We start from the raw sequence: 27,512 nt of genomic DNA, 5'->3' as shown, positions 1-27,512 counted from the left end.
TGCAGAGAAAGCAAGTGAGAACAAAGATCGTAGCAAGGAAAGTGGTACTTTGGCATGTTCACGTAACAGCTACTCCATCAGGTGAAACATGACAGTTATTGTAGGAATCTCTTCATAAACCCTAATACACACTCAATTATATACTCTTAAGATTTTTGTTCCATGTCATTCATCTAAAGAAGTGTCAGATGGAGAAAGGCAATAATCCACAGAGACCCCAATTCACTTTATCCATACTCTCAGGGATATTTATTAATAGCAGAGCTGTCAGTTAGTTGCACATGTCCTGTTACAGGAGATCAATCACATGCAGAGGAGCTCAAAACCAACTTAGTGTCGTTTTACACAGAACTGTTTAGTCAGGGCTGCATTTGTGTCCTTCCTGGACTCAAACAACCTTTTGGGAGGGTTGAGATTTGCCATGGGTGAACTGTCCTAGGAACATTGCTTCCCTCCCCAAGCACACAGCTAACTCTGGTCTGTCTGCAGCAGCCAGTGGTAAACCTATGGGTTGTGGTGTGGACACAATCCGAGGGGACAGATATTGACATGCACAGCCCTGATGCTCGCCATATTAAAGGGTAACAGGAAGAAAAGGCCAAAGGGCTTTTCCTCTGCAAGAGGCTGTGGACAACCTGGTTGTCTCTTTCTCAAGCCAGTGGGAAGACGAGAAAAGGGAATGTGCAGCACGTAACAAACAAAACTGCTCAGCTGTTGATAAATCACCCATCTTTTATTTAGGAACACGTAAAGTTCCTAGGCAGGGATAGGGATCTTGTTGCATGTTTTCATTACGCCCAGTAATATTCATGGGCTCTTGAAATGAACAACAACTTCCATCATCACATCGTAAAGGTTAATCTCCCCTTCAAGCAATCATCTTCGTAAGAATGACGAGTTTAATTTTAAGGGATAGATCCTAGACAATAAAGCTACAACTTACACTACTGGGATGAAGGCAGACTCAGACACACAAGGCTGTCTCCGATGATGGATTCATTCAAATCCAGAGAGCTGGAGTTGAAAGAAAAATTCAATAAAGCCTGCTTGATTTTTTTCCTTTTCTGCCCATTAACTTGTCACCAGATGCCTTAATTAGATATTGTTATTAACAAGAATGTAACACAGAAATTAAACTTACTCCACGCTTTATCTCATTTGGCCAGTAAGGCAATTTTCCCCAACTGTGCGCTTTTGAGGGCGTTGGATCTGCTTTGTCTGTTCTCTTCATCTCTGGAACAGCTCCAGATCTGGACCCAATTCAGCTGTGCATTTGGGCCTGAACCTCTCTCTAAACATGTGGGGTAGTGAGATAGGCTTTTCACTGAGTTCAGACAGTTAGCAAAGACTTTTGTGTCTCGTCCTGAAACCAAAACGTCCAAAATCACACCAAAAATGTGCACAAATGTGTGTGGATTTGGGAGACTTTTATGTTCTGCCACTTAAATAGACTTCCAGAAAAGCTGCCAGCTGCCCTCCTGCCCTGGCCTTTCTCCACAGAGCCACTTCCATCTGTCCATGCTTTGAAAAGGTCGTGGTGCCATTGCCCAGAAGTGCCGGGCATTGACCTTTTCTGGAAGGAACAAATACTGACACTCAGAGGTTCACCGTCGACCTGCCAAAGTGGTGATCCCACAGGAAGGGAGGGGGCTCAGCACAGACAGGGAAATTAAGCCTGACACTCTACATATGTGTCTGAAAGAGGACTTGGTCCTTAGCAGAGGTGTCTTCCCCCTATAAACCCTCTCTAAGGAGGTCTTCTGAGCTGCCGGGGCCAGGAGGGGTGATACAAGTCACTGAGCACTTGGCTGTGTGCTGGCCAGGGACACCTCGGGCGGGGCAGGGAAGGATGCTCCTGTCATGCAGACACTGAGCTTGGATAGCCTGACTCTCACATCATGTTGAATAAAGCACTACGTGCTAAAAACTCCTGAATATTTTTCACAGCTGTAAACCTTGACTTTGGGCCCATTGCTTTCAATCCCTGCACCTCAGTTTCCTGCTCAGTCAGGGATTATGGCATTTCTTAGGGTGGACGGCAAGAGTGGACTGAGGAGAGGTAGCACAGGAGCACAGGTGTCACTTGCTGCCCTAACTGCTCATCTCCATCCCCTCTGAGGCTAAACCACCATCCCCCAGGCCAAATCCTGCCCACCAGCCTCCCTCCTATGCTCTGTGTGAAACGAACTTGGGTCAGGAGCTGCAGAGAAGGAAAATAACAACGACAATGATGGTTCAGCAGAGTTCCTAACATACATCACATACATCAGAAGGACAAGCTGCTCCAGCATGCACGTTATAGTGGTGGTGAAGACGGACAGGTAGAGCCCGTGTCCACAGCATGATGCCACTCCACTGCAGACTGGTGTGTTGGCATTTTTTAAGAGGCAACAAGTCACTGACAACCCTGAACACACAGCTTCTGCTTCTTCCTTCCCTAGGGCCCTGCAGATTCCCCAATGTCTGACTACTGCTAATGCAAAAATCACACTAGGGGACAAAACTTCATAAAAAAAAAAAAAATCTTAAACATGAAGAATGCCAGCTTCTACATGAAATTATAACGTGTGCTGCTGGTCCAAAACTGAGAAGAAACCCTGCCAGATCGCCTTCCCCTCTCTCCCTCCCACCCCCTTCCAAGGGTATATCCCTTCCCCTCTCTCCCTCCCACCCCCTTCCAAGGGTATATCACCTTGATTGCTCAAATCTGACTGTTTCCCAATCTTCATTCATCTCACATTGACCTCCCAGCATGGCAGGCAGCAATAATCAAAGCTGTGACACGTGTGATAGCCCCGTGCCAGACAAGGCATTAATGGTTCCTTTAAGTTTAAGCCCAGCTCATACCCACCCAGTAAATAGCCTTCTCAGCAAGGTCCTCAAATCTATAGCTGGTTCATCAGAAAGCACTTGTCCCAGTTTCACAAAAGGCCTGAAAATGAGGCAAATATAAAGAAAAAAAAAAAAAAAAGAAAAAGTGAGTGCTGGTTAGAATGAGTCTAATGCAGGAACAACAGACAGGAGGGGAAAACATGCTCTGCACAAATTGTATCAGCAAACCTGATTCCAAATGGCAGCTTAACATCTTTAGGCATCCTTAGTCAGCAAAACGGAGATGTGTGTGTCTAATACATTGACGTAAGTTAGGAGGAAAGGAATGCTAACCAAAGGAGTAAAAATATGATAGTGCAGGATAGCAAGCAGATCACCAGCAGCCCGGTCAGATAGCTCAGGTTCTTACACCATGTTAACTCTCCTGCTGATCTGGTTTCCCTGATTTTGTTACCTGACCTGGCTGCTTTAGAGCTGAGATGTTCCCACATGGGCTGCAATCGTAACTTCAGTTTCCCACGTTGATGTACTGGCTTTCTGGCAGGGGCATCAGGACTGAGAAAGCTGGCCAGAGTACTGGGAAGGACTTGAGGGAGAATTCCCCTGCCTGGGAACACTCGAATATCAGGGACCTCCTGGGTTGGCAAGGCCAGTCCTTGTCATTGCAGGTGTGAAAGGAAAAGCTCAGACCCCAAAATGTTTCCTCTTGTCCCTGCAGCTTCCACCAGCAGGCAGGGAACCTGCTTTCCTAATTCTTGTCTGGCCACGTTCCTGCCATGGATGCCTCAGCACCATTGTTCCCTCAGCTCACAGAGCTCTTACACCTCCCTGGGGCTTCACCCATATCAGCCTGTGTTCTACTGCATAAAACATGCTGTTCCTGACTCTTCTGCTCCCCTCTCTGTGATCTGCTTTCCATTTCTAGATCAGCTTCCAGCCTTCCTCTGCATTCCTGCAAGGTTAAGCTTATCTTGACCTTAAAAACCAAGACCCACAGTCAATGACATCATTTTTAACCTTTATTTGCTGAAGTACCCCTTCTTCCAAGAATATCATTTGCCTTTCTGTGGCTGACATCTCGGTTAGTCTGCAGCCACTCAGAGCACACAGATCTCCTCCTTGGTCATTTGCTGCTCAACATCTTCTAAATTATATCTGAGGCTATTGCAAGTCCTCAGATTCATGGCCTGTCATCTCAAACTTTTTGTTTTCCATCTCATTTCTGTTATTCTTATTCTCAAGGTCATTTAGTTCTTCCAGTCTTGCATTCTCATTTTCCTCTGTATTAACAAAACTTCCAGTTCTGTGTCACTGGGGGATTTCAGCTTCAGGATTGTGTTCTCACTGCTGAGATGATACACAAGAAGAAAAGATCAGTTCCAAAGGTGTTCTGTGAGAAACTCTTCTAGTAAATTCCCTCCTGAGGGTTGCACCTCACCTTACAGTTTACTAATCCTCATTTCCTCCAGCTTCACTAATAATTTCCCGCATGGCACCTACCAGATACCTTTCTGAAGCCTAGATAAAGGAGATCGGCAGCATTTCCTTTGTCTAGAAAATCAAGTATCTTATCAAAACAAAGCTATCGTGTTCGTCTGACACAATCTACATTTTGTAAACCCATGTTGCATCTTATCTCATTTCCTCTTTATCTCCGGGTATTTAATTGCTCTTTCCTTCAAAATTCACTTTGAAATCTTGAGCCAAGGTTAGACTAAGAGGCTTCTAGTTAACTGGGTAACTTTTCCTCCACTACTTACTACTTCTACTCTTCTCTTCTCCCATGGCATGACCCCTACGGGCTCTTATTAATGATTTTTATGTGGGACCACCTCAATGTGCTGATTCTTTCTGACTTAGAGCTCTGTGTTGTAGGAGCTGAGTTGTTCCAGGTGTGGTCCAAGTTAAAGCCTGGTGGGGAGCACACTGCAGGAGAAAGGATTTGCCCGGGTAACCCTGGGTTGTGGTGGACAGAGGTCTGCAGGAGAAGTATTTTGGGACCTGGGCTCTGCGGAGATCCAGCATAAGAGTGGGTAGAGAGGAGGCTGGCTCTGCTGCTCGTGAAAACAGGCGGCACAGGGCACTAACGAGGTGCGACCGAGCTGTTTTGTTTGCAAGCAGCTTTTGAAATTTTAGACTTATTAGCGACGGTTGTCAGAGTGCTGCTTGCAGAGTTCCCTGCGTCGCAGGCGACTGCCAGAGCTTTAATGTTAATTGGACAGATTGTCTCTGGTTTTGAAGAGAAAGCTGTGATTAATGAAACAACTGTTAACGAGGCTGGAGAGAAGCAGACCCTTCACCTTCCTTCTTTGGGGGGGAGGTAAACAACAACTTGCTCTGGCTGCCCTTAGGAAGTAGCTGATGGAGGGACGTCCTCAAGGGGAAGGCCAAAACCAGGTTGCAGAGATGAATTCAGGGAATTCATGAGAGATATGAAACACCTCCGTGCCTTCAGGTGGAGGCAGGACATCCACACTCTTCTGCCTCTTCTGCATGTCAGTTCCTGGGCAAATCTTCTTAGGTTTACCTGAGATTCAGACCTGACAAGGAAAAAACACAAGATCTCTGCTCACCAACCTTCCAGCACTACCACTCCAGAATTTCAGACCTGCTTCCTGCAGATTTCTGGAGATGTCCAGAGCTTAAAACAGATGGCACCTGCACCCTCTGTTGTACAGCCTTTCCCCTCATCCAGGAACACAGCCTCTTAGCACACAGGTTAAAACATTTCCTGTTGGTTTCAGAAGGGAAGCAGAGAATTGTGCACGGGATTATCCAGCTCTCCCTCGGCTTTTGTTTCAGTCTCTCTTCTGCAGAAGGAGGAGGCTGGAGTGCTTGGTGCCTGAGCCTTACCAGGGTCTTCCTGCAACTCTGTGGAGCCACCCAGCCCCTTTACCAGCACGTACATCTTAATTTTGTTCTCCCTGTAGCTAGCAGCAAAACTCCAGCCTGACTTCAAGGGGACAAAGATCAGGCCTCAAATGTCTGCCTCGAGCAGTGAACTCCGAGTCCTCCCCCCTCGCGTGATGTGCTCGCACTCTGAGGTCTCCGGTCATTACTCTCCTTGCTGCCTCATTACCACAATGTGCCATTAAAGTTTCGCTCACTTGAAAATGATCTCTTATTATCTCTCCATGGAAATTGCCCCGGCAACAAGCTTTCTTCAATATCTATCAAGCCAAAGAAAGCCATTAGAGAAATTACAGTGAGCTGCACAGGCGCTCACGCCCCTTCCCTGGCAGGTAGGCTCCCCTGGCACCCGGTGCCACGTCCTCGTGTTGCTCTGGCTCCATCATGAGGCCAGCAAAAGAGCAGCCAGGTGATCCTGATCAGGTCCCTGTGGGGCTGGGGTGGAGGAGACCTGGAGCCCAGGCCGGCAGTGGGCACCACTCGAGGTGTGGCCTCTCCCCAGGGAAAGGAGGATGTGCTGGGAGCCTGCACCACGAGTGTGGTTTAATAGCGAAACAACCAGGGAACGGCATTGACTGTCTGTACAAATGTGGGTAAAGGTCCCCAAATGAGCCTTTTTGGTTGCCTTCGTTTTGGGATGTCTCCCTTGGGATGCCTGGAGAGCCTCCCCTCTTCCATCTGGAAGCCACCGTGCTGTTTGTCTGCCTGCATCGCAGCAGGCTGCCTTTCCAGGCCAAGGAGAAAAGGGGCACATCAAGGGCATGATTCATTTCACCTCTGCTGGGCTTCGGCACGGGATGAATTGCACACCAGAGGTATCTGTTTCTCTCCGATGTCTACAGAAGTCAAAATAGCTCGCTCTGCTGTAGGTGTCTGTGTTGCCAGGTGAAGCGAGGTCTGCATACGATATCCTGGGTTAGGGACTTTGAAGAGAGGAGGAACACCAGCTGATTGCCCATTTACAAATATAACCCAGACCTGTGCAGAGGGAGGGCTTTGGCTCGTGTTATCCTGGGTATTTGACGGGGAAATATCAGGCTTCATCAGACTACTTGAAGCTGTATTTGGTATTTAAAATGTTACAAAGTCCTCTGAACTTGGATGGGGTGGCAGCAGACCAGGTCCCAGGTCCCCCTTTAATCTGTACTCCCTCCCGTGACTCCAAGCCACGGTGAAGGCACATGATTATTATTTTTATTTCTATTCCTCTCCCTTGGCAGAACAACAGTGCTGGCTTGTCTGCCACCTTCAGCAACAGTGAAAGAACAAAAAGCTCAAGGCATTTTCAGAACAACAAGCCAGAAACAAACTGCTAGAAACACTCGGCAGGAGCAGGGCCCTGCTCTGCCCTCTCCATCACCAAACTCTGCAGGCTGTGCTTCTGCACTTAGAAAAAGGTTTGCTTTGCTGCGTGCAGCCCTGAAAATGGTGAAAGGGAAAAGAAGATGGGCATTTCTTCCTTGCCAGTCAGAAGCCTGGCTTCACTCAGATTTTTATAGCAGGAGCTGCATCCAGGCACCTGCTTGCCAAGCACTGGGCAGTGTAGGTACAGTGTGCCCGCACTGCAAGGGTCGCATCCTGCCTGCAGCTAAGGCATGGGAGAAGGGAGAAGGCAAGAGGTTATCTGCCAGGCTAGTGACAAGAGCACTGACTCTGAGCAATCATTATGATGGAAGCGTAGACAGATCCCCGTGGGGGTTGCATGTTGGATATCTGCTTTCTTCTAGTCAGTATTGTAGTGCCTTCTGGTGTTACACAGCCCGCCGCTGTGCACGCATTCCCTTACCTCTCTGCACATCTCTTATCGTGAAAGTTTGTGACTGCTCTGAAATACCCAGAGCTTTCTCATCTCATTTGCCACCGGCTTTTGCAAATATAGGCCACTGGGCTCTGCATTAAGCAAGGGCTGAGGCACAATTATTGGAGCACCTGGCTCCAGGGAGATGTTCTGTATCCTGCTTGCTGTTTTTCCAGATCTTATCCTCACCCAATCATCACCCATGTTGGACATCCACCTTGGTACTTCCAGCTTTGCCCTGCACTGGAGCAGCTGCTCTGCTCAGAGATGGGCTCTGACTCTCAGCCAAGGTCCCCAAGGGCTATAATTACATCAGTACTGAAGAACAGCTCAGGTTCCTTGACTCCAACTTATTCTGACTGTACAGCTTGCCAAACTGCCTTGGCAAAGTGGTGTTATGGCTTAGCCCAGGGGTGGGGGGAAAAGTGTAAAAGAGAGGGAAAAAGGGTGATGCTGGTGCTGAAAAATATGGGGAGATAAGGGCAAAAAGAAGGAAGCTGTGGGAATGTCTCTTGTTCATGATCACAGCTGCTAGGGGACAGCAATTTTCTTGGTAGTGCTTCTCAAAGCCTTCCTGGTGTGTAGGTATCTAGAGAGGCTCGCTTTTGGTGCTGGAGCTGACTGCACAGAGGTGGAAGGTGGGTGTAGGGTGAGTGTTGAGAAAACGTGTTTGCATTTACCTCTGCAGAAGGCCTGCAGCCCCAACAAATCTCATCTTTGTGGTTTCCCTTGCCAACGCCACTAAGATGAATTCATACCAAAGGCAGAAAGGCCAATCTCACGCAGGATTTGCTGAGCACAAACCAGAAAGAGGGTTTCTGGTGGCACGAGCAGTGTTTATGGGCCTTGCTTTGGACTTCACAGCCTGCTCCGCTGTAGGGAAGAGATGTGGCCAGAGATTTTTGCTGCCTTACTTGGTCATAAAACAGCCAATTAAGTTTGAAACTCCCACGAGAGGACTTCATTTATTTTAGCTGGACCCCATATGTGCTCTCTTTCTCCAGCTGGCAGGCAGCCAGGTCTGCTGGAGCAGCCTCGGCCTTTCTTGTACCTGGAGAAGCTTGTGAGCACTCGGTTGGTTTCCACTTACACTGTGTAATGGAACTGGAAGTCAGAACTCCCAGGATCTTTTCCTGCCTGTACCTCAGCCTTGAGGTACAACTTCAAATAAATCACTTCCCTTCCCTGTGCCTGCCACCTGTGAAACCGGGCTAATGATGCTCTCCTGCCTCTCAAGACCACTCCGAGAATCTCTGTAGTGGCAGGGTGGTATTGTGGTAGCAACCATTGTGGACTTTCCTGATTCAAAAAAATGATTTTCTGAGATCTGATTGTGTCACAGGGGGGTGTTTGCTGATCTGAGGCAGAGCAGTGGCCAAAGGGGAAAAGATCAAGGGATGGGATATGAGAATCTGGGATCAGCAAGGATTGTAGCACCCCAGGAACATGATGATGAACAAATGGAAACATCAAATTTGATTAAAATTGTGTCAGGAATGGTCTTTCCAAGAAAGGGATGGGGGCATTTTTTGCTTGCTGAAACCTATTGGGAGTGATGAAACATCCTGGGTGGTACCTGGGCTCTTGGCTTGTGAAGGCAGTCTAGCAATGTTTTCAACCCAAAGAAAACTTTATTGACTGGACCACATTGGATCATCAATATTATGATAGCAAAGGGACCTTCAAACATTCCTAAAGACATGGGCATATTGACTGGACAGTCACAGTACGACGCGACTACTTCAGGGAAGGGAAAGAAATTCAAGCTATGGGAATTGGGAGTTCAATCATTTGCATTAGGTGAAGAGCCACTGCCCATGGCTCCCAGCTGTTGAAGAAAAAGTCCAGCCAAATTTAGCCTGGATATACTTAGACTGTACCACTGTATGTTCTGGGTCATTTCACACTGGGGAAGGTGTCAATGTTTAATTGAGATTGAAAAAATGAAGGGAAACAAAGGCTATTGAAGGCCTAAATGGGGTTTGTCTCTGGCCACCCCATGTGGCCAGAATTCTCAGAGCACACTTAGCCTGGGGAGGAATGTTAATGGCAGGAGTATTTCAGAATTATAAGAGGTATAGTGAAAAGCAATTTCTTGCTCTCCTTGCCTTATCCCATAATATGAAAACTATGGTGTTATTCCATTAGATTAATGGTTAGGTAAATTTAATGCAGGTTAAAAGAACAAAAAAAAAAAAAAAAAAACACCACACACCTGATGTCCTGTGTAGTCAGTTCATGTAATTCAGTACTGCGGGAGGTCAGAGAGTGATATGCTGGAGCCAGAGTTAAAAAAGAGCTCAGTAATTTTACAGCCATTAAGAGCATGTCATTATACCTGTGAATGGGGGAACGGAAATCTCCAACTTCAGAATGCAGAGAAAGAACAGCCTTAGGAAAGAAATTTCCCAATCTTCTCCCATCACCTTTCACAGCACCGGGGAGTTATATTAGACTGGGTTACTGCTATTACCCCTGGAATTGCCTGCTAGCAGACGCCGTAATGTATGCAGCTGTTCGCTGGTGCAGTGAGGCACATCAATGAACACGGTCTCGTTCACTTTACTGAACAACACTACGTTCCTTGCAGGATCTGAGAGCCCACTGTAGTGCTAGTTTAAGGGATTCTGCCTGCATCCTGCAAAGCAGCAGCCACTGTGCCCCCCACCAGCAGGTCCCCCCCGTCTCTGCTGGGGATCACGCCAAGAGGCACAAGAAGGGAGTGAATGTGGTTTTGTTGGCACTTGGTGCTCTGTGGCTGGTATTTTCTCTCCATAGAGCAGCCAGAGGCCTCCACACAGGTCATTTCATCCTCTAGATGTTCACAGACCCATGAGATCAGATGAGGTTGGAGATCTGGAGGTCCCTTTGCACAGTTTCCTTTTTCCCTGGGAGAACCATGGCATTTGGTAGCTGATGCCATGCCCCTACTGTCTACGCTAATAGCTCCTCACATACATGTGAGGAAGACTATCACAGAAGGGCCTCCTGAGTCCACGGAGGATGTCATGGATGTGGCAAGCACACTGTGATCCATTGGGACACCTCCTTAGGTGATGTACCTCCACCTCCCCTAGTTCATCTGTGCTCCCAGGTGCCGAGCTTCACCTTCCTCCCCAGCAGGCAAAGGGAGGCAGCTGGGTTTGTCACGTTCCTAAGGACATGTGGGAACTCAGTGCCTTTTCCACTTGCCTTTACCTTCAAAAATTGAATTAATGGGGATTTAAATTGGCATTGTTTTCTGTGTGATGTGAAGAACTGCAGACTAGATTCATGTTTTAGTCAGGTTCTAATTTGGTGGAGAATTAAAGCCTAATAAATAAGGCACAGTATTTATCCAGCATGTTTGATGAAGACATCCTCCCTATAGCTCCAATACAATCCTTTTTCTTTCTACAAGCTAAAGACAGTGAAACACGAAGCATTTTGTATGCCACCAGCACACAAAACTCATGGCTCGAGTGCTCAGCTGCTGCAGACTGGCACCGAGCAGTGGCTGGCAATGCAAACACACCCGCTGATACTGCACGAGGAGGTGACGGCTGACCTTGCTCTGCTCTCGTGCATCCCGGTCACATCACATCCAACTTGTGCAGTCACTCTTGCATCTCCCTACAGCTTCCCCTTCTCCACACAACAGCCATTCGACGTGCTGGATGTGGGGAAGGGACTCGCTACCGCAGTGGAGTGCTGTGAGTTTTTTCCTCCCCTGCAGGGCTGACAACTTGCTGTGCCACCCCACTGCTTTTGCACACAGGTGGATGCTTAGGATTGAAAATGTGCTGGAGAGCATTTTCTGGGCTTAGGTGAGAGTTTAGCTTACAAGCTGCCCAAAAGAGTGGCAGGAGGAGCCAGCAGAGGACCTGGGGTAACACAGCCCCTTCCTGCTTCTGGCTCCTCTCAAACCACAAGAGGAAAGCTCAGCTCTGCTCTCCTGCTGCCGGCCGTTGCACTCTTCTGCAAGCTTCACCAGTTTCCTGGGGTCCAAATGGCCTTCCTCCAGCTCAGCTAATCTGTCACTGCCGAGTCTGTCAGCTGGCGGCTGATGCATGTGCACCAGCTCCGGGGTGGGCAGGGAGGGATGGCACGGACCCAGCACGCACAGAGGGGAGGAGAGGAATGAAAGCCTCAGATGCCACGCTTTTCTCACCCCATTTCCAGCAAGCTTCCCAGCCCGTTACAGAGGGAATAGCCCACCGGAGGCTGGTGGCTTTGCAGAAGCTTTTCCTGATACCGAATTAATCCCAAATGTTCACTGTCTCCCTGAGCAGCCCTGGCTGATACCTGCCAGGAAATGAAAAGCAAGATGTCAGGTCAAAGCCGTCTTTTCTGGAGCATATCTCATGCTCTCCTAGGTGGATTTGGATAGCTCCTCTTCCCAGCTCTACGTGCCTGCCACTGCGGATGAGCAGATTTGCAGTCACAGTCCCCTTGTCAGGCTGATCCCACGAGCTGCACGTGCGCATCCCGAAGCCCCCAGCTGAACCCCATCTGTGCAGCACGCAGGGGCTGCAGGACAGGACCTGGTGGCAGGAGCCCAGCCCCAGCTGGCACAGCTTCAGCTGGACACCATCCACCAGAGACAGGCCGTGCTAAGGCTGTTCACAGCTTGTGAATCCCTGTCAGTGCCTGGGTTTCTCTGGGCTCTATGTGGCAGCCAACACCTCACTCAGGTCTCTAGCCTTGCTGTTAAACAAAGCTCTTTATAATTAACCATCACCCAAAGCCCTGCCCCTCCACACACAGGCCACCAGGCCCTCCCCAGAGCAAGCTGTCCATCGTCAAAGATATGGGTCAAACACCAGGCAGGAATTTCAATTAAAAAAATAATAAAAATATTGCAAACAATGGTAAGGCAAGTAATTATGATGATCCATTTTGTGGAGATTAGCTGCTGGACTCACAAAACAGTAAAGATAATATCTCTGTGGCAGGCCAAACCTCGCACCCATGTCCAGTGACCTGGGATGTGAGCTACACAGACCCAAACCTGCTCCCTGGGGATCCCAGGAGCATTAAACAGCTGTGGGCTGGGGCGAGCAGCTCCCAGTGCACAAGGCAGGAGAGCTGAAAGGCTTGACATTAAGCTGATGAACCCAGCGGCATTCAGCATCCCTGCAAGCACCACATCGCCCAGGAAGATGGAGCGTGCCTTTGTGCGGCACACTCTAATTGCACGGAGCTGTGACAGCTCTTGTGGCACCACGTGAATTACTGTGTCAGCTGGACACTTATCACCAAGAAAATAATAAACACTTAGAAACAGGGTACATCGATGCTGCGGATGGCCTTCGAAACACGCTCGGTTCCCCCACCAAAGGAGCAGGTGTTTCCACTTGATGCTCTTCTTGTAAAGCCGGAGAGGCAGGATCCCGCTGCATGTTTCTGGTGACATGGAGAGTAAACAGTAATTTACCACCCACTCTGCTCTCAGCTCCTTGCTGAAGAATTGGGACCTGACATTGCCTCTCTGAGACTGATTGAAATCAGGAGGGACTCTATGGCAGGGTCTGCTTGTCATAGAGATGGCCTGAGGACTCCTTATCTTCAGTGGTGGCCCCTAAAGGACATCCCTTAGCTGCTGACAACCTTCGTGTTTGGATTGCAGGCCAGGGGGCTTTGTTGATCTACACTGCAGATTTTTAGGAAATTTTAATGCGGTAATTACTGAAACAGACAAATCACATCTCCCAGTCCCATGCACCTGCTTCCCCATGCACCTGCTCTCTCTGATTCCACCTCTGGTGCTGTTTGTCCGTGCCTCTTCTGCAGGATTGCTACCCTGTGGGGTCAGATGTTGACACGGGGGGAACTGCCCCCCCTGGGTGGCACACTGTCCCCCCCCCAACTTCAGCTGGCCAGAGCTCAAGCCCTTGGCATAAAACAATTGTCTCGATGTCTTCTGTGGTCACTGGAGAACAATTGGCAAGTCCCAGGGCAAATTATTGCCATCGTACAAGTGGGCGTCTAGGGAAGGAGGGGTTGAATTACGTCCTCATTAGGGCTATGTAAAATAGAAAGAACGTGAAACTCGCTTGATTTGACTCAAAAACCTGATCTGCCCCTGGGGTAGGTTAGTAAAGCTCTTCTAAACCATGCCAACAGCACGCTTGGATTGATCAATAGCCCTGGCTCAGCTATCCTTGATATGAAGTAGTGCTCATCTACAGCAATTACCTAAAAGCCTGGGAAGGGGAGGAGATCAAGTAATTTAGCAAGGGGACAGGGCCTTTGCATTGATTAAAAATGTAATGGGATCTTTGTGAAGGCTTCGGAGTTGCCCCTGAGGTACTTCATCAGCTCCAGGCAGGAGTTGCAGTGCTGCTGGGGCTTCACATCTATTCTCCAGCCCGGCAAACCAAACGTAGCCAGGGGACCTCTTTTAGGTGTTCGCTGGGAGGGGATTTGTCTCTACAGCCCTGTTTCAACAAGTGGGGATCAGGGAAAATGAGAGAGAGAGAGAGAGGGACCAGAGATTAGAGAGCGTGGGATGTAGGAAGAGGGGCAGGGCCGGCGTGTTTAAATCGATGGAACAATCAGTCGGAGGCTAAAGCAATTTTGAGATTAGGCCTCCTTTATGGAAAGCAGCGATCTCTAGCTGATGAAAAAGCCATCCCAGCCTATTGTTGTAATCTTACCTCTGCTCAGGCAGCTTCCATGTGTCTCCTGGCTGACCCACTTCCTTCGTCTCCTCTGCTTGTTTCCTTCAAGTGCAGTTTTAGCTCCAAACCACATAAACACCTTGTTTAAATTGCTTTAATCTCCGAGTGCTCTTTCTATTGATTTGAAACAGTTAAGCTGTCAATCAGCCCTTTCTCTTCACACTGTAGACCGGGGAGGAAGATTAAAATAACAAACAAACAAGAGGCGGATGGGCAGGAAAGTTGGTCTGAATTTTGTAATGGAGGCTGGCTCTCAGGAGCTCAGAAAGAGGTGGAAATGAAGTCCCTCCAGATGCTGAGCTCTGCAGAAGGGCTTCTCTCAGCACGGAGGGCAGTGTGTGATGCTCTGCAACACCCAGCTCCTTCAGATAACACATCCAGGTGCTCACACTGCTCAGGTAGGACCAGGGCATCTCTTTATGCCAAGTGCCATGCAAATACTTCAAAGAGATAACCTCAATGTTATGAAGTTTGCAGTCAGCGATGTTAAGGCAGCCAAAAATAATAATAAAATAATATGGAATTATATATGTAAGATATAAAAATAATAAGAAGAATAAAATATAATAATAAAAGAGGCAAATTGATACACAGAGAAGAAATGTAATTTTTCCTAGGGCAAGAGACCATGCTTGAGACCAAAATGAGACTGGTTCCCTACGAGGATCGAGCACCCCATCATAAGACCTCACTAAACACATTCAGGGTGATGTTTTTCAATGAGGTAATGAGGGAAGGAGTGGGTCTGCACCCCAGCAGATGCACATGGCCCAGCTCTGCCCCCGAAGTCTGTGCAGAAACACCACTGAGGAAGAACTCCTGAGCTGGACCACTGAAACTGCGGATGCTCTCACAGCTGGTGCATACATCCCCTGGCACCGTCCCTTGCCTGGATAGCATCGCAGGCCATCTGCACTCAGGACAATCCCGATGGCAAGCTCGAAGCAGCAAGCTATTATTTCATCATTACAGCAAGGATAATGACAGGGCCAGAGAGGCTGATTGCTGCTGGAGGGGTGAACGGTCAAGGAACTAAGATGGAGAATAAAGATGAGGCATGGCCCACGCGGCTTTGCAAGAGGTGAGCAGCTGGCTTACCCTTGCTCTGGTCAGAATATTGATCACTGCAATGAAGCTGAGGGTCTCCAGCTAGAGTCTTCGGAATGGAAATGCACCAAAGTCCAGTCCAGTTCTAGTTACACACTCTGAAAAGCCATCAATTAATCACATTATGCAAAGCCAATATTAGACACAGCAGCACTCAGATGGGCTCAGCTTGCTTTGCATGGGCTGAGGAGAAGCCCTCTGGTGAGCCACTTGCTCTTTTCCCTGGTCTTTCCCCAAAATGACAACCCAGGGGGAGAGGAGGGACCCAAGGGTGAGGAGCAGCTCTTGCAGCACCCAGGGCAGAGCTGCTGGTCCCGTGGCTACAGCACCAGGATTGCTGGGAAGGGTTACAGAACAAAGAGGCTTGAAATTGATTGGGTCATTCATTTGAATGCTTAATATAATAATAATAATAATAAAACCCTTTGAATTGGTTTCCTTGCCCTGAAGCAGTTCAGGCAGCTGCTCGATTTCCATTTGGCCTCAAGATCCTTTTATTGATATGCTATAAAAATTTACATGCGGTGGAAAGGTTGCAGGAGAGCTTGCGGTCAGAGGGGCACACCTTTCTAGCTGCAGGGACAGAGGAGCTTTCATTTTCTTCTCCTGACTTTTGGGAGAAGGAGTGGGAATAGAGATTGGGGCAGAGGGGTCACGGAGGAACCAGCAGAGATAAAAAGAGAAAAGATCATCTTCTGCACAAAATGAAGTGACTGTCCTCCAGACATCAGTCTCCTACGTTGCATTTCACTATTCCACTCTCGAAAGGCATAAGTGTTAGGCATAGAATAAGGTGAAGGTCCCAGAGAGAAATACTAGGTGAACAAGAGAATAAAGATGGCATAATGAATTTAAATCAGGAGTAGATTTAGGGTTAGATGGACAACCGGCTTTTTATTTCTGGCCATACAAATTATTCCTTTTTACGCCATCACTAATATTCTTTGTTCAAATGGGAGAGAAAGGAAAGGGAGGCACACGAGGGATTAATGTGATTTTTGGCATGGTTTGTCAGTGAATTGTGGTCAAGTTCTTCTGCCTGGGGGGGCTTCAGAAAATCTTGACACCTCAGAGAAAACCTTCTGGGTGCCAGCAGAAGACTAATGTACACAGGGAGCAATGTGACATAGAGGAGGATTACACGTCAGCACTCCCTTTCTGATGACAGAGCAAAGTGTCACTCCAGGAAAGTGAGCAAATTTTAAAAAGGGAAAAGAGAAGCATGAAATGAGCAGATTTTTTTTTTATATATATATTTTTATTTATATGTGCAAAACACACAGGCTGGATTGATTTCATGTGTTTAGAGGACTTCAGTCATATGAATAAAGATCAGTTTCCCCCACTCCCCTTTCCCATTTGTTAACAGCTGTCTGACAGCGATCAGACACAGCAGCGAGGGCCAGAGCACAGAGCAGAGCACCCAGGAGTGATGTTGGTGAATGAAGACTACGAGAGCAGGACAAAAAAAGGGCTGGGGAGAGGTGTCAGCTAAAATAGGAAAGGACAGCAGCAAGGCCATAGCACAATGCCTTGATTTGTGGGCTTGTTCTTCTCTGTGGGGTGGGCTGCTGTGACACCCACGCGCCAAGCAACAGCTGGCAACATCTGGCACAGCTCCTCCCCTTCTTCTTCAGCTTTCAAACACTTGCTGTCCTCATCAGTTCTTCTTACTTCTCCTCCCGTTCACTTCCTGACTGCTGCAGTCTGCTTTTTTTTAATGAAGTCCCTTACTGGGGCTTCAAAGGGGAGGTGCACAGAAGTCAGGAAGAGGGGGGAGTGGTGCCTTCCAGTCTTTCAGGTTAAAATTGCAAACACACACATATGCATACACATCGGAAAAGCAAAGCAAGAAGGGAAATCAATAGCCCTGGTCAAAACTCATTTTCAAATCTGAATGAAGCTTGTGATTAGTAGAGCCTCACAGAAGCCACTGTTTCCAGACTTGATCTCATCCTTAAATGTCACCCTTGCAGCATCACAGAAAATTGGGGATGAACGGGACTTGCAGAGGTCACCTAATCCATCCCTTTGTCAAACAGCACCACGTGCATGAGACTCACCAGCAGCAGGGACTGCCAGCTCCTTTTTCTGGCTGAGTGCAGTGTTTGGATTAGAAAAATGCAACAGACAGCACCTGCTTTCTTTGCTGAAGTTACCTCACCCCTGAAAACCAGAGTGCCCAAGGATCTCCGACACAAGCAGGACCGATTGCATTCTCCAACCCTCTTCATCTCTAGCTCTGCCTTTCCCAGTTCAAGAAGGATGGGAAGAGTTGGGAGGGATGACCGTGTGTGAGGAGAAGTAAATTCACAAATCCAATCTTGTCTCCACAATTCTTCTTCTTTTTCTTTTTTTTTCTTTTTCTTTTTTTTTTTTTTTTAATTCTGTCTTTAATTGAGTGACACTTTACCACTGCAGTCAATAAATAAGCGGAGATGGGGTGGGAGGGCGGATGATCAGGCAGGGATGGATGGGGAGATGAGAGTGTGAGAGAGGAGAAAATGAAGAAAATAAGCTCGGGCCACCTGAGCTGATTTCTGAAGGTGGACATAACTGGTGATTAACAAAGTCCGACTTAACTGCTATTATTCCCACCCTAGCCTGCGATGTAAATGTCAGCCTCCTGCAGCCAGGAGAGGACCACTAATGGCTGCAGCAAAGCGAGGAGGGGCGAGGCTCTTCCAAATGAGCTTGACATTTTCTTAACCTGCAGCAAACGGAGGCTGCGAAAGGCCAGGGAAGGAACCCATCGGAGTGACTGAGAGGGCTATAAACGAAGAGCAAGACCTTGCTTAAACACTGCCATTTGTAATGGGCTGTCGAGCTGTGACAGAGGGTGAGCTGTGGGAGTCTGCGTCGGGAGGGGGTGCCAAGAGGGTGGGTGGAGGAGCAGATGTGTTCACACTCCCTTTTGGCAAGGAGGATAATAACATTTGCCTTCTTTAAAGGGAATACTGATGAAGAGTTAGTAAGCCTGGGCTGCTTTCCATACACTCAGTTTTCTCTAAGGACTTTTTAAATGGGAGAGTTGGAGAAGGACCTGCAACCTAAAAAAAAAAAAAAAAAAAAAAAAGACGTAGCTACACAGTAGGAATGATTCAGTGATTCCCTTGCTTGCAAAACTTAGAATTCCAAAGGAATTTTCCATCTTCCTCAGAGCAAAAATGAAATTTCCAAATGTTAATGGCTGAAGAGCCCAAGAAACATGCTCCCTCGGATGAGTCAATACAAAGATAATTAGCACAGCCACATAAGATATGGAAAACACAGACTCAAGTCTTTGCCTCAGCCTCCTTCAGAGCAAGGCTGGTCTAAGTCAGGGAGTCTGTACTCTGCTGGTGGCAGCCCCTTGCATATTAGCACCATGGCTCAGTTCTGCACCTCTGTTACGCTTCTCCCTGTTGGGAACTCATCTAACCTGGCCCATTTGCCCCAGAGAGAACTGATGTCAATCCATGAGTATTTCCTGATTAAAATCCATTTCAGTGAAATGAGAGCACAACAAAAGGTCTGTGGTGTTGTTTCAGACCAAAGGATCCTTGACCACAGCCTTGGACAACTGCGAAGCTTTGGAGAGGGTGTAGGACCAGGACACATGAAGAATTGCCCTTTCCATTGGCAAGTTCCCAGAAGTTACATCTCTTACTTAATGCAGTCTGTAACCCTGGAAGAATACTTGGATTTGAGGTGTACCTCAACTTACTAAGTCTCCGGGAAGACCAGAGCACTGGAACTTTCCTTGAACCTATGCAGCCACCACATTATTCTTGCTGCATGTAGGCGCATGCATGATTTTGAAAAAGATGCTTATTACAGTTCAATGGAGAAGGATAGACCATATTTTATCACAGATCCACTTGCAAGGCTCATTATTGATTTTAAGGTACCTGTGCCAAGAGGCGACGATGGGCACAGTTTTTTAAAGAGAAGGAAGAAGATTAAATATACTCAATCCTTGTCACCTTGGCAAACATTTATCCATCCGGTTCTGTGCAATGAGAAGTCTCTATTCCAAAGAAGGAATTAAATTTTAATAGGACAAAAACTTGTTTGTAGGCTGTCATGGCCCAAGATTAGAACAGACTACAGCACTACAGGGAAACACCAGAGGCCGCTGATACAAGAAAAACAGAAGGTGATAACTTTTGCTTGAAACAACAGAGTAGGGAAGTAGGTGATGCGTGGCAGGACTAGCATGGAGCTACCCAGCCACTGACCATGGAGAAATTCCTGCTCAGAAAGGAGGCAGGGCAGCTCCCAGCATTGCCCTGGCTGTAGCCACTGCTCACAAACACGATGCCAAAGGCACAGTGAAGGCCAGCAAATCCCTGTAAGGACAGTGGGGTTCCTCACTGGTGTGTGCTCACTGCCATGGTCTCCCCCATCAGGAATCAGTCTGCAGGTCTCACTAAATCTCCTCCCATCTTTGTGGAAGGGCTTTGCTCCAGCTGGGGAATGCTTAATCCTTCCAGGCAATGCCGGCCAAACTCAACGCTACTGAGAAGTTTAATCAACCCTGCACTCGGGCTGGGAAAGCTACACTGCAAGTGGAAGCTTTGCTGGACTCTTCTGGAGCAGCATGAAGCAGGCGGTGTAATGTGCATTAACGAACTGCACCAGTGCAGGATGGTGGATGGTTTGGGCCTCTGGCACCTTCCTGTGCTCGGCACCGTGGAGCCAACACAGCAGAGGTTGGTGCTCCCCCATCCACCGAGGTTCTCTCCGTGCTCCTGCAAAGAACTCACTTTGCCTCCTGCCCTTTAGTGGCCTCCACAGCTTCTTACTTCCAGTCATTACCAGCCACGGTCTGGATTTAATGAGGCCAGAGTTCACTGGATGAAATAAATGCAGGTCCCCGAACCCTCTAAACCAAAGCTAATGAAAAATATATGCTCCCTCACTCCTGCTCTCATTTTCACATCCTGCAAATTATCTGTGCTAATGCACGCAACTCTCTGCTCCTCCGCGGCTTCAGATGCTGAACTTTGAGTCTTTGTCACATCAGCCAGCACCAAGTAATTCCGTACAGAAGTCTGACATTTCCAGTTGAAAAAAATAAATTGATTAAAATTCAACAGGCATGTAGTGTTCAGCTTTTAAAGGTCGGCAAATCTAAGGAACTATCAACTGTAAAATAATTCAGCATTTAGAGGGGAGGGGCAGCTGGGGGAGTCTTGGGAAGAGGGAGGGAGCGAAGAATGTTAGGATCATTTACTGCCTGTATTTCACTTGTCAAGAACATAATTACAGGCAATTTAATTATCGCACAGTGGAACGGGTCCATCCTTGTGAGCGTCATGGCCAGATCCTAATTTGTGGTGCAGTGCAGGCATGGGAAGGGATCTCTGACAGTGACTGGAGAGTTCCTGTGGGTACGTGTCCACAGGGATCTTGGAGAATGAAGACGGGTGATGCTGTTTCTGGGCTGCTGCTTATGATGGAGACTGGATCGGGCTCACCTGACGAAGACTTTCTGCTACCCAGTGGGAGGAAGAAGGACCAGACTGGTGCTATCACGGCAGAAAAACCCTGCTGAGGCAACTGCTTTCACGTGGGGAATACGAATCTGTCCAGGCACAGGTCATACATCCAGCACACTGATGCCTGGTCTTGCACGTGTCCTGTGACTTCTGTTATGGGAGGCTCTGAATCTGGAAGCTAAGATGTACCTGCACAGCCCCATGAGGGAACTGCAGGGATGAATAATGATCCCAAAGGAAACCAGCTTAGGGTTTCAGAACCTGCCACATCCATTTCACTTCAGTGGAGGTCTGCCCATATCCTGACATTCTTCAAGTTCTGTCACCTGGATTTTGTTTTATGAGGTTTGTACCACATGGTTTTGAGTAAGATCAGGTTAGACAAGCAGGAAGCAAAGCCCCTTCACACCAATCTTGATGGTCCACCAATACTCATACGAACAAGAAACCTGGACACAGACAGAAGTCTGTGATTGAGCCTTTTTAATTAGGTTCCAAGTTATTAATTAGGTCCCTCTCCCCTCCCTTGATAGGGCTGTGCAGGTATAAATCATGTTATCTAAAGCATCAACTCTCCTCTCCATTATAGAACTGTCCCAATAAAATCTTGGTTCCTCACACCCTCCTGTGCATGGACTTGAGACTGGCTCTTTCCAACCTGCAACACGTTTGGTTTCACTACGTTGAAGCTAAGAAACACATCTTCATGGGAGACATCTGGGCCTTAGTGTCAGAAAGAGGCAGAAGATGGGTAGGAGCCCACTTCTGAGCGGGGTTTCAGGCAGTGGCCTGTGTGCAGAGGGCACTTGGTGTCCTGCTGGCTTTCTGGTCAATACTTCAGCAGGAATGGTTTCTCTTCCCAAGGACAGACTCACAGCATGTTGTACAATCCAACTGTGACCCCTACAGGTCTCTGGAAGGAGAATTCTTGTCCTCGGAGACAGGCAGAGGGAGAGAAAGAGTGAGCAAGGGATCTCCTTGGTCCTTGCCGCTCCGTGCCCTTGGATATCAGGACACACTTGATATGCCTGTGATTTGTTATTCCTTGTGATATCAAATTCTCCCCTCGCTCACACAGTTGCCATGCCATTGATTTTAGTGGGAACAAGAGCGCTATGACTGAGGGGAAAAGCAGGATGCGTGAAGCTGGTGGTGAATTGAGCTCTCCAGACCAGAAGGACTCAGCTCCGGGGAGCAAACCAACACATCAAAGGAGAGCAGGAGGGCTCCTGCCGCAAGGTGGCTGTAGGAAGCTTCTCCAGGGGAAGTTATGGCTGAATAAGAGGACAAATCTACCTTAAAAATTTATAATGAGTGGAAAGAGAAAGAGGAAGGCCAGGAGGCACGCTGCTTTTTATCTGTTCCTCACCCACACGCTGCTGGGCATCAGTCTGGAGGAGAAGCAAAGGACGGAGAACGCTGTGCCTTCTTCATCTAAAGCGTTCCCAGCCCAGCCTCGCTAGCTCAGCTTCATCCTTCAGCCTCTGCCTTGCCATGTCTCTATAGGAATACACTAAAGCACAACACTGTAAGCCCCTGCTAAGCTTTTGATCTCACTGGCACTTAGAACTCTTCACCAGAAGAGCTCCCCTGCCCTTTTCGCCCTGCCCAGTGAGTCCCCTTTACAAGCAGGGGGACCCCAGCATGCCCACACCATCTCCACCCGCTGTGTTAGCTCAGTAGAGGGAGTCAGCTCTTCCATCCCCCTACAAGACCCAGACCTCCTCCACTTGACTTTTCCAGCACCAAAAACAAACAGCCTCAGTCTCCAGTGTGCTACATTCTTACCCTGGTTCATGATGGATCGAGCCCACCACAAGAGTCAGCACACCATCAAGCTGCATGGCTGTCTTCTTTCATGGGTTAAGAAGCTTCAGACCCTAACCCTGCTGGTAGGAAATGTCATGGCCTGAAATATATGTCAGAGAAAGAAGGGGTACCTCTGCAACCCCACATCCCATCAGCATGGGGATGGACCTGGACCCTGGACCTGGGGAACCACAGTCTGCCCTCTGAGCAATGCCCAGGGCTTAGCCACAAACCAACAGCAGCCAGCCTGGCTGCTCTGCCTCCTTCCCCCTCCCACCGCCGCACAGCAGCCAAAAAGCACCATGTTGATTATTCAAGAGTGGACTCTTAACAGCTCTAATCAGCTGCTAATCCAATAACACACTCAGCTGAGCCGCACTCTCCGCTCCCAGGTCCCAGCCGCCGAGAGAACATTTACAGCTGCGTGGCATCGATAATCGCTGCCCAGCGGCCGGGAGGAAAGCTCTGCAAATGACTCCCTGCTGGCTGCCGCCTCCTGCTCCTGAGCCAGGTGGACCTTTCCTCCCTGCCTTGCCCCTGGCCCCTCTCTGCCCCCCCAGGAGAGCAGATTGCTGCACGCCTGGCTGCTGGTGGGCTCCTGTGTTTTGCTTTGCAGGCAGCTGCCAGAGAGCCCGGCCCCTGGGATCCTCAGGAAAATAAGCTGTGTCTTCTCTTGAGCTACCCCCCCCTGGCAAAAATGCTTTAAATGTAATAAATAAAAGAGGAAGCATCAAATCCATCATTTTGAGGGCATTTGAAATGCAAGATGCCAGGGACCAGCCAGCACAGCCTCAGGCCCTTTCAGTTCTCCAACACTTCAGTGCAAGCTGTGAGCGTTCAGCTCGGGTGGCCTGGAGGCAGCACACAGGGGGAGAGAGGCAGTAAATGCAGAAACATCCCTTTGTCCACACTGGCCCAGCTTCCCATCTCCAAACTTCCCCAGGCAGGCAGAAAAATGTTCACACCTCCTTCTCGCTGCCTTCTCAGCTTGATTCCTCAGATACAGGGGCTGGCAGCACCTCCTGGGAAGTCCTCTGTCCCCGTCTCACCTTGCAGTCTCCCACCTCAAAAACCATCCCTAAGGGTCTGTGCTCAGCCCCTTCCTGCCTGGCACGGGCTGTGCCTGGTCCTGCCTCCCTCTGCCTCATTAATCAATACCCCTCATTAGCCATATGATTACAGATGACTGCTTATTTTCCTTCGGGTGCACCCTAGGAGGGAAGAAGTGTGGAGAGCTGTTTCTGGGCTTAAAAAGAGTCTTCCCATGATGAGATGAAGCCAATTTACCCTCGCATTGAAATCAAAAGCTGCAGCTGTGTGTGTGCAGGGGTTTGTGTGGCCAGGACATGCCACACTTCATTTCCTGGTGGACTTACTAAAGTGAGTAAGAAAGGGTGTGAAGAAAGCTGTATCCCTGCTGTAACTCTTCTTTGGGTACATGAAGAAAACAAATAAAATGAAAAGCTGGAGAAAGAGATCTGTGCGGGGTGTTTCTTCATCAGCAGCTCTCACAGCGCCTGAATGCCTGCAAATAGTTATTTTTCATGAGCACCCCCATGGAGCAGGCAAATGCATGGCTCCTGGTAATATTAGGATGCTTGGGTCTAATAGAGCAGGGTTGTCGTTTGCTGTTGTTTGCTCCTGGCTGCCCCCTCCTGCTCCCCTTTCCTGCAGACCCCTGGAGCTGCAGCGGGGGGACCTGTGCTCTGCACCCAGCGCAGGTTGCGGTGCCTCTCTCTCATTCCCACAGGTCTCTCCAACCTCCAGCATCCCCTTGTTCCCTGCAATCTCTTCCCCAGAGCAGGCCCTAGCAGCAGCTTTTTCTCTCCTGGTGGAGAAAAAGGCTGTCTCCTCCAGCTCAGAGCTCTGTACTGAGCTAGTGGTTGCAGGCAATAAGCAGTGGGCACGGCTACTTGTTCCCATGGCTGATGCTCACTCCTGCAACTTCTTCAGCATTCAAGGCCGTGGGTGAGGGACATCTTGATGCAAGGACTGAAAAGAAGAGCTTGTTAAAACCCTGAGCCCAGACCTCCTCCCCGCTAGCACAGCACGTGCAGACAAGTTAGTGCAGCTTGTTGTTTTCCTTGTGTTGTTTATTTTGGGTAGAGTGCAGATCCTAATAGATTGGAATAGCTCTGATGGGGCTCCTCTGCTCTATTGTGTGCATAATCCCCTCTCTAAAACACAGTCCTGCCTGATTATACGCTTAGGCAAGAGGCTAGAAAAGCCCCAGAGACGCTGAGACTCTATAGAAGAATCTGGGAAGAGCTGAGTTTTTGGAACTGAAAACAAAATTAAGTGCCATTGACCCACTTTTCCCCCGCTTTGCAAAAATCTTTGCAACAATAATGAAGGAAAATAATAATGATGGGTGCTGGGGCCGCTGCAGACGGGTCTGGGAGACATCCTGCTCTGTGGTGTGGAGGGGGAGAAGGAGGCCTCACAGGGCAGCAAAATGCAGCTCCCAGCACCCCAGTGCACAGCCCATGTGGGTAATTTGGGGCCAAATGTGGCTACCCCACTGGCTGTGAAGTCCTGGTCCTTTGCTCTCCTCCAGCCCTTTCCAATTTCACGTTACCTGGGCCAGTGCACAGCTATTTACTGTGATCCCACTGGGCCATGGAGGCCCTGCCCAGCCTCATTTCATGCTCCAGGCACAGGGTTACCCCGCAGGAGCAGAGTGAACTCCACCTTCTCTCTCCCAGGGCCTTCTGGCACTTCTGGGGTTGCTAAAACCTGAGGGAGAGGAGAGGAAACATCCACGCAACAAGCTCAGCCCCTGCCCAGGTGCATTCCTGTACCAGAGCCTTTGAGTCCCTCTTGCTGGAGGTGTTTTTAGGCAGCTCCTAGGGGCTGAGGGTGTGAGAGCTGGGTACGTGATGGGCTGGAGGCAACCATGTGCTGTGGCACCGGGGTGTCCCCAGGGCTTCCTCAGCCCCTCATGCTTGGCTCGGGGTCTGCCTGGTGCGTTCACTCCGCAGCCTTGACGAGGAGGGGCCCTATTAGCAGAAACAGCTCCACAGCAGAAACCACTGGGCTGAGACTCGGCTTGTTTCACATCTCACTGGGCCCTGCAAGGCCATCAGCCGGCAGCGGCTTCCTCTTGGCACCTGCAGAGAGCCGGGATTTCTGCATCAGCACCCCGGGGCCTGGGGCTGTCCCCCAGCCACCATCCCACTGCCCAGGGTGTGCCCACATCCATGGGTGGGAAGTGGTGATGGTGCACAGCAGATTCTTCCAGGCTTTGCTGCTGGCTGACAGCCAGACTGGGGCAGAAAGCATGGAAAAAGAGATCTCCAGGAGCTGGGGACAAGCAGCAGCGTGGGGGATTTGGGGTAGCACCTAAATACTTGGGTGGTGCCTGGCATGGTGGGACCAGAGCATCCTCTGGAGGCCTTAAAAATTGTGACAGAGGTGTTCCTGCTGTCACCTCCTGTCCTGGCAACACTGAGGGGCCCTGCGTGGACTCTGCCAGGACTGAGCCCATGCCTGGGCTGGGGTTTGGCAGGACCTGACCCGCTGGCACCGCCACGTCCCGCTCCGCCGCCATGCACCCAGCGCTCCCCACCCTGGCGCGGCACTGCGTCCCCTTGCTGCTCTGCCCCCCCCTTGCTGTCATTCGGTGACATAATGGAATCAAATTAAAGCCCCATTTACCAGTTTTATTGCCTATTATTTATAATACTCCAGCTCCAAAGTGCTGTTTTATAGAGTGCTTAAGCTGCCATTGCTGGATAGAGTTTGCCATAAATGTCTCCACATGCACAGAACATAATGTCCTCGCGTCGTGCAGGAAAAGGGAAGAGATTATTCTCAATTATTTCATATAGTCTGTTTTATTGTCTTATTGTAATAAACTGTCATACCCTACAACACTTTAAAATCAATAGTTTGCATTAAAAGTAATGAAAAGTAGTTATTAATCCCGCTTAGTGCTTCCGCTCTTCCGCTCACCGCGAGGCCCTGGAACAGGGAGCGGGTGATAATTATTCATTTCCGATCAATAGGAACATTTCCCAGTGCTCCTGTGTGTATTGCTGCTCTCACAGCTGTGCAAGTTGATGGTACTGGAAGCTGGGAGGCAGGGGCTTCTCCGTGCCTCAGTTTCCCCCCATTGTGTCCATGACACAGAATGGTTTTGTTCGAGGACCAAGGCTGGGTTTAAATACAAACAAAGCAGGGGTTTGTTCAGGTTAGTTTTGTCTCCCTGAGAGCTGCCGGATTTATGATACACATGGTTTTTTTTGCAAACACTAAAATCAGAGATATGGCATTGTCCAATGGCAGCTTTTGCTCATCACTGGACTATCTCAGCTCACACAGGGCTCTCCTCCTTGCCCAAGCTGTGCCTCCCAGGCACCTGACCAGCTCTTGACTCATTAGCAGATGTCTGCCCCCCCCGTCAGTGCCATCTCACAGGGGTATCCCCAAGGACCATGTCACAGGACCTCAGTGTGAAGAGATGTATCTGGATTTCTGGAACTCCAAACAGACTCCAGCAGCATGGGCTGTGGTGAGGTGCCCAGTCACTTGCTGAATGTGTTGCAGGACATGAAGGGAATCTGTGCTTAGGGCCCCATCCATGTGCACATTTTCATATATGATGCCCAAGACCTTGTAGAGTTTCAGGGTGAGCCTGGACCCACCCATGCCCCGACACGCAGCCAGTGCCAGCCTGAGGCAGGCCCAGCTTCTCTCCAGTGAAGTGAGGCAGCCAAGCAGCCCCCCTCAGCTGTTTCCAAACCCAGGCTTTAGGTCTCCCCAGCATGTTACACCCTGGTAATCCCTAAAATCTTGTATGTATTCATAGCTTGGAAACATGGACCATATATTTTGCAGAAACAATCCACATCCTGTGCCTGCAGGGCTGGCTGGGCCTCCTGCTCCCACAGAGACACATTGCTCTGGGGT

At 49.0% G+C, this 27,512-nt stretch overlaps 1 protein-coding gene across 1 annotated transcript in view; it reads right to left on the bottom strand.

Moving 5' to 3' along the window:
* The window catches only part of LOC311217068 (CMP-N-acetylneuraminate-beta-galactosamide-alpha-2,3-sialyltransferase 4-like), a gene marked incomplete at both ends in the record, with an annotated part of 47,941 nt that extends 21,790 nt beyond the window's left edge, over positions 1 to 26,151 (bottom strand). The window contains 2 exons of the mRNA XM_084298805.1: positions 25,667 to 25,867; positions 26,118 to 26,151. Coding sequence (XP_084154931.1) covers positions 25,667 to 25,867; positions 26,118 to 26,151 — 235 coding nt within the window. The remainder of the gene's footprint in view (positions 1 to 25,666; positions 25,868 to 26,117) is intronic.
* Between the last annotated feature and the right edge of the window lie 1,361 nt (positions 26,152 to 27,512).

This window comes from Netta rufina (assembly GCF_964035555.1).
Source record: "Netta rufina genome assembly, chromosome: 20".
NCBI lineage: Eukaryota > Metazoa > Chordata > Aves > Anseriformes > Anatidae > Netta > Netta rufina.
Note: the sequence above shows the minus strand (reverse complement) of the source record. Positions and strands in the feature narration are given on the sequence as shown.